Source organism: Bombus impatiens, unplaced genomic scaffold (assembly GCF_000188095.3).
Source record: "Bombus impatiens unplaced genomic scaffold, BIMP_2.2 scf_0377, whole genome shotgun sequence".
Taxonomy (NCBI): domain Eukaryota; kingdom Metazoa; phylum Arthropoda; class Insecta; order Hymenoptera; family Apidae; genus Bombus; species Bombus impatiens.
Genome location: NT_176796.1, coordinates 152,563 through 160,461, shown reverse-complemented (window position 1 = coordinate 160,461; position 7,899 = coordinate 152,563). Strand labels below are relative to the sequence as shown.

Here is a 7,899-nt window from a genome sequence, read left to right as displayed (position 1 = left end):
CACTACAGCTGCTATGTCGCTACCGCTACCGCCACCACGCCCCGTAGATTTATTTACCGCGTTCGCATCCTTTCACCGGTCGGGATAAAGGCTCTGACCATCTGAAACTACATTTACTACGTCGTGTTGCGCCACGCTACACTATGGTAAACAATATTTATCGCCGGATGACCGGGAAAAAATCGTAGCTCGAAACGTCGCTATTGATGTCGCTGCTATCGTCGGCGAGTATCGTCCAAGAATTGATCGTAAGGGTACGGATCGTTAAGTAAGGATGTTGTATTTGCATTCGTACGAACGATGCACGAGCAATTACATGTGAAATGACGAACGAGGAGGGTGTTTGGAAACATACTCGTTGAAAAATCTTAGGAACCATCTTTACCATAACAACGATAATTGTCTGGAAAATTTTGTTGAATTTCCAATGTGCCGTAAAAGCGAGCATCCTGAGTAACAGATCTACAATTTCTGACAAAAAGAAAATTCTACTTGTTACTACGTATATTAGCATAGGATTGCGATCCTAATAGCGGCAAGGTAGTAGTGGTAAAGATTTGTTTAACGGATGTGTTAACTTTAATTTCGTATAACTGTAGTTTCGGTTATCATATAAAAAGAATGGAAACAGAAACGCACATGTTACAGATAGAAAACATCCTAAATCCATCTGCAGCGTACAAATTCCTTGAAAAACACGTAGGAAACAAAAACATTTTTATTCTAAACATTTATAGAGAGAAAGAGAGAGAGAGAGAGAGAGAGAGCCGCGATTGTTGGTGATACGAGGTCCGACAGAAAAAGACGAGAATGACCTTACACAGCTTGGAAACCGAGAGTGGTAGGGTAGAGATAAAAAAACAAACAGCTATAAAAGATGTTTCGACTACCGATAATGTGAGAAAATTCAACTCGATCGTGTCAGTCGGTACAACTTGACGCATCTTCAAATATAAGCGTGTTTTTACGCTCGGTCAAAAAATGTCGGATTGCAAAAGTTAACAACCAAGCCATTGCTCACCCACCACGCGATGTCCGCCAAACAAATTATTCACTTTTAACAAAAACAACACCGTGCTCGAGTACCCATCCTACGCGCGAGATCTCGCCTCTTGCGATTTCTACCTCTTCTCCAAGATCAGAAGGCGATGCTTAAAGAAAGCCATCTTTCTGTCGGTAAACAGTGTAAAAATAAAAATGAAAACAGCGGCGTTTGTAAATTTGAGTCTAGTTACGTGAGACCTAACGATCGAGTCAACGATTCTTCGCAACGTCGTTGAACGTGCCTACTCGCACGATACGACTTTATCGCTCGAGTCGTGTCGACTTTTGTCGATCAAAATTACGAAGCTGGTAAATTACGAGGAAAAAGGAAAGCCTCGATAGAACGGAAAATCTTGCCAACCCAATGGCTGTTCGATTTCACGCGCGTCAGATTCGTCCGTATTTTCTTCACCCTTCTAACACCTTCTACCAGGCTTGCCAATCTCCCAGTGACTCCTCGATTTCGCATCGAATTCGTTTGTGTCACCTTTCTCCCAGAAACTCGCCGCCAATTTCGCATCGCATTTCAATCTACCGCGGCTCGCTCATCTCGCGCCATGTTCGCCCGCGAGTGACTCCGTCCTACAGGCTCGCGGATTACGCATCAGGTTGGTCCTCGAAAACGAGATAATTCTCTCGCATAGTAAGTTTCGTTGCAAGATTAACGCGATTAAACTAATCGTATTGTTTGTCGACCAAAGTATCGCAATAGCGTTCCCATGCGGAATAAAAAGAAAGTAGAATTTACATCCGCGAAAGCTATGGCTCGGATTTTCAAATTCAAAAACATCGAAAACGAGAAACACTTTTATCCGTACAAATATTTTTCTATAGGTTTCTTTACCGCGATTGAACCGAGTGGGAAAAAAATGCTAGCTAAATAAAAAATTTCATAATACAAACTTTTCCAGCCGTCGTTTATCCGTCGTTTATCCGCTATTTATACACAGTGCACGCGACATAAGCGTCTCATGACAAGCACAAAATGCAAAAATCACGTGCATTCTGTCGCAAAGCTTCGTTCGATCCGGCTGGGCCACTGAAATTATTCTTTTAAAAAATCGGACAGTCAAATACTCTTTCAAATATTCTTTTAAAAACAAGGGTCGTAAATATCGGCCGTGTATCTGTAAATCTAGCGCGATGTCGCGTCTATTTTCGACGACACAAAGGATAAAAGATGCCTAAGGGTATCGTGCCCTCAGAGGTGGAAATATCGGGAGGGAAAATGTAACTTGATTTTGTCGTTTCATTTCGTTTCGTTTCGTTTCGTTTCGTTTCGTTTCGTCTCGTTTCGTTTCGTTTCGTTTTGTCACGGTCGACGTACGAATTAAAGGGGACCGACAGAATGTCTTCTTATCAAATTCGTTACCCGTCGTGGAAGTTTAAAGTTATAGAACACGAACCATAAAGTTCAAATATCAAATCCTGCACCTAGTCGCTTCCGCTTCTGGATATCGAGCAAAGGTTATCGAAGCATATACTGCAAAATAGCTGAGCAAGCATCGCGTCCTATAGTTAGGAATGAAAAATAAAATTTACTCGTATAAAATGTCGTACAAAATCCGTTGGAACAAGTTTCCGACCTTCTCGATAAAATAAGATGGTCGTTGGAGGAATTCCGAAAAATTGCTTCGACATTGCTTCAACGATATTTCGATCTGATAATCTGTTTTAAAGAAAACCTCAAAAAAGTTATCTTATACTATAAAAATTACTATGTTAAACGACGATTCTTGTCTAACGACAAAATAAATAATAATTATTTATTCTTCTTCTTCTTCTTTCTTTTTTTTTTCTTTTTCCACCTACTGCAAACTCGTCACGAGGCACACCTCAACATACGTTAATAACCTTCTCTATATTACCTTTATTATTTCATAAGCTTCTGCCTCTTTAGTTTGTTTATATATACATAATTATATATACGTAATTTACCTACACGTACGTATGCGGTGAAAGTATGTGTTAAAAATAAAATTCGATTGCGTAATATACATTACCCGACGTACCTATGTATATGACATAAAGAAGATAAACGCGGTAAACGTTAATGAATGCATAAAATATTATTAATATGAGTGAGAAAAGCGGGTGTAGCAGGAATACATACACATTTGTAGTTTTAAAGTACCTACGAGACAACATAAGGATGCTATTCAAAGTTGAATAGTTGATCTTTTTAATATCTCTAAAAGATCATAAACAACACGAGGTGTACGAACGTAATATCCGTGTCGCGATGTTTTTCGCTTTAAGAGGAAACCAATTAAACGAAAACAGCCATTAAAAGTCCATTATACTCTAAGGACAAAGCAAATTAAAAATCCATTACGATCTAATACCACGCAATAATTAAGTAGAATCTCCAATTCACAAAAGAGAAGACTCGTGAACCATCTATCGCGCGATCCATTAAAATTCAATTTAAAACAAAAGACGCGTCAGATACGTAGAATATGGACTACTTAGTAATTTCGTAACATTGCGTATTACACTTTTCGTTGCTATACGACGGATAACGTAATTACGGCAAGTATACAATAGGCAGTCTGCTACGGCACGGCGTAAAAGGCTGAAACACGAAGGATAAGAGGATCGTATTGGAAGGCACAGTAATGCACAATCGACAGAAGGTCGTTCCCCGTACGAAAATATACTATATTTAATATATAAATAAAGTAGCCTTTTTAATGTGTTGTTTTAATGCTCGTTGTCAACAACGAGTTCGGGATACGCATTAGGTATTAGACAGATTTTAAAATTCAACTTTCCTCGTGACAAGACTTGAGACGAAAGAATGCTACATTTTCAACGTTCACGCGTAAAACGACCTGTCGATTATCTCGCCTGTCTAACTGCGAATTTGGTAAATTAACGCGTACTCAACAAATTTTCAAACCGAATTTTCTCGAAAACTAGGCTTATATTTTGAAGCGAATCTCCCCGACTTTGCTCGTATTTGCTTGTATTTTTACTCTTTCCAGGGTTTCACCGATATTTTACTTTATTATAGTACTACAATCTACTTTTTATGCTTTATAACACGAACAAACGGTGCTGCTGGATATGCTGATGAATGTACGTCAAAAGAAAAAAGAATACAGAAGAATAATATAACTTACGCTATCCTATTTAACAGGAAAATTTATACATTTCCATTCGCGTTAGAATAGAATACTAGAATTTCTTTTTCTCTTTCTCTTCTCTTCTTTCCTTTTTTTTTCTTTTTTTCTTGGATAAGAAATATTTGTTTCCCCTGTTATTCTAAACAATTTACTATACTAATTATAATATTATACGCTAAAATACGTAATATCTTAATTTTAATAATATTTTGGCCATTACCGCTCCACGTGTAATCTCTCGGATTGCTTATTAATTTTATTCTTTAAGTCATTACGTTATAAAAATTAACCTAATTTGTATGTCTAAATCTATTTTGTTTAATCGCGTATATAGATATTTCTTTTTCTTTCCTTTTCTTTTTCCGGAATTTCTCGAACCCTCGATCAGATTGTCGTAAGGAAATAAAAATTCGTACTCTCTGTGAGTAAGGAGAAATCTTTCATCGAACAGCTAATAACACGTTCGCGTTTCAAGATATATTTGAAATACTCGATAATTAGGGAACAGACAATTTTTCGAAAAAGAAACAATCTGTTGTAGAAAAGAAAGGAAAATACACCAAATACAGATTGTAACTATATATAAGTGGAGAACAGTAAAAGAAAGAAAACAGAAAGCAAGATAAAAGTGTTGCATGGAAATAAGAGCTTTAATAATATTCCGTTTATCCGTTCGAAACCGCGTCTGCTGAATACGGTGAGAAAAAATCCGACGGAACAACGAGCCTAGAGAAAGGGACAATGACGAAACCGTTGATGCCTGACCGCTGCTGCAACCTGGAACGAATTAACGCTTGCGTCGCGTCCCAACTTTGTTTATTATAATTTAAGGCGTACGCTTCTTTATGCGTGACTTCATCGTTCGCGTAACTAAAGCCGGAAATTTCCTACCTTTTTGTTAGATAAACGCTTCGACAAATTCAAATCGTGTGGGTGCCTTGATACAGTGAAATTTAACCACTACTTTTATTCACGCTCTATCATACTCTTTCGAATATTCACTTCTGATCTATGTATCATGAGGTAAGACAACAATTTCTTTAGTCGAAAGCTAAGAACCGTATCTATTTGCTCCGGCTTTCCTCTGCTTCTTCACTATTTTCCTAATGCCACGTATACGTATCTCTTTTATGAATATCGAATAGTTTCAAGTATATACAAATCTATTATACTTAACTGAATATTATACTTTTTACTATATATATGTGTGTGTGTGTATATATATATACACACACACACGCGCGCAGAAGTATACAGAAGCGCTGAAACGTTTGTGGAAATATATTATCTGAAGCAGAGAACGAGCAGGAATATCGAGATTGGCGTGCCCCTAACGATATGCTGATAACGATATCTTTGTAAATGGTATAGAATTCAAATAAATGCAACAAAGAGAGTACAGTTGAGCAAGAAGATGCGTCACGTAAGTAAATGAACGCTTGGAAAAATATACATATAGTTGGCTATCCTTGAAATTTGTTTCTCCTCGTGTAACAAAATGGTTTTTCCCCCAAATTCCAAGATCCTTCGACCAACTCATTTATCTTCGTTGTTACAGATATTGTGGCTCCGAAAAAAAAAATGGTTTGAATTTAACGATCCAGATGGTATAAATTACTACATTGTTATATTTTACGGTATAACTTCGAAAAATTGGGGCAAGGTGGGCAAGTTTTCTTTTCTTTTCTTTCCTTTTCCTGTATTTTCTTCGTTCGTTCTAGAAACTCGATTGAAAACTAAATGATTAGGAAACAATTAGTTACATATATAACGAATAGATTGGAGATTGGAGATTGAAAAATGGAGAATCTGGCGTGGCGCGAATTCGCGTTCGAGGATCCACTCACCTGTAAAGTTCCATTGATGATGTCTGCTGAATCGATCTCGTGCGTAAAGATCGCGCCTGATGAACATTTGGGCATGCCAGTATGAAGCAGAAATAACTCCACGTTCGGAAAATGCTCGTTTTCCCGTAAGTAATCAGTGAGTAACGGCAAGAAATGGTTCATTTTCGAGTAATAACGATCGAATTCACAGCCTCCCGTTACTACGTTAAAAACTGTATTATTCGAGCAACATTTTCTGACGTTTAAAAATTCCGATAACGATGGTGCTTTTGGGAATGGACGTGTTCGATCCTTGTCTTCGTTCGATTTACAGTACACGAGTGTCGGAACAACGACCCGAGTGATATCGTTGTACAGAATATCGATACAGTACGGACTCTGTAAATACAAAAAAGTTTAAACTTTCATCGACAACTTAGTTGCTGCGTCATCCTGCGCTCACTTTTCATGCTTATTATCGTAATATTTTCCCTTATCGTTGTTGTATCATAAATGTTTCATCTAAGAAAAGTGGTAGCAAGATCTGCATCGATTCTTTATATAGCACGATTTGCAACATGTATTGACAAACATAAAGTAAAACAAGCAACCGCTATCGCGTACCTGTAAAATATCAGCCGAGTTGATTTCATCAAGAGACAGAGTGGTAATGTATTCAGGCTTCTGGCAAATAGGAAGTTGGCCGTAAGTTACGTTCTTGTTAGTAGGATCACTGGCAACGATTTGCGGAGCACGTGGCGACGCAACGCAATCCACTTTCGACATCCCTGAGAAAACTTCTCCAAATGGGCAACATTTGTTGAAGGAACAAGCGACGCCGGCTGACAGAGACAACAACCACAAAAGAAGAAAATTTCTCGTTAGCGTCGGACACGAACAGCACTTTGAATATCTCGAAACTGATCGCTGCATAATTTCACCGATTTCACCCAACATCGTTCCGTTGAAAATCCCACTCAACTGCTGCTTTTTACGATTAAAGATGAGACGTTGGTGCCCTACTAAATTAGATATTCGATATTTCAATTAACAAGATGTTCGACTTGAACGTTGCACCGACCGTTACAACAGCTGAGACATTAACAGCAGCTGAAGTATTAAATATTAAGCTTGTACGAAGCCTAGTAACGAATATTTCCCGTTGTTTGCCGTTATTTGCCGTTAATTGCTGTTAAGCCAATCAAACTCGTTGATCAAATAAAAAGGAAAGGATCTAAATCGCGAAGCCAAGTATAGACAAGCGTCAAAATGACCGTTGCTCGTCCACACAACTTCCACCAAACTCTGAAAAGCACGGAGCTCGACGATTCTGCTGCTATGTATACTTGGAGACCTTGACTCGAGTAAGTCTCATCCTCGGTCGGATTTTCCAAGAACCCACACGACTTCTGGCCGTTATACGTGGAATTATTTGACCAAATACACTCTACTTTCTCCACCGTTATTCCTTTGTTTCTCTATTTATTTGCTTTTCTTCCTTTACTATTTTATTTATTTCTCCATTCATTATATTATTCTCTATATGTATCGCTTTATCGCGTAAATTCACCGTGGTGGTAAATAATCATGAAACGGTCCGATGCTAACGTTAAACGACACGAAGAAAACAGTAAGGTACAAGTGGAAATGATAAACGTACAAACGAGAACCGCCTTTTCACGAGAATCGTTTGTCGAATCGGCAATCTTCGTTCGTTAATGAGACTTCGTTGTGTTATAAACTTTTAATGCGTGTGTTGGAATTTGCGCGGTCGGTAGACATCGTTACTCGTCGTTACTCGTCGTTACTCGTCGTTACTCGTCGTTACTCCTCGTCAATCTTCGTAAAATTCAATTTGTACAATTCGTGTAAGCCGTCTCCGATCGATTAAATTGTCGCGT

At 38.2% G+C, this 7,899-nt stretch overlaps 1 protein-coding gene across 2 annotated transcripts in view; it reads right to left on the bottom strand.

The window, feature by feature from the left end:
• The window catches only part of LOC100745418 (G-protein coupled receptor Mth2), a 19,121-nt gene extending 11,222 nt beyond the window's left edge, over positions 1 to 7,899 (bottom strand). The window contains exons 1-2 of one of the 2 annotated variants that reach the window (XM_024367965.2): positions 6,623 to 6,955; positions 6,020 to 6,397 (exon numbers count right to left, since the gene is read on the bottom strand). In XM_024367965.2, coding sequence (XP_024223733.1) covers positions 6,020 to 6,397; positions 6,623 to 6,955 — 711 coding nt within the window. Of the gene's footprint in view, positions 1 to 6,019; positions 6,398 to 6,622 lie in introns of both variants that reach the window. The other variant, XM_024367966.2, reaches the window with a different exon arrangement.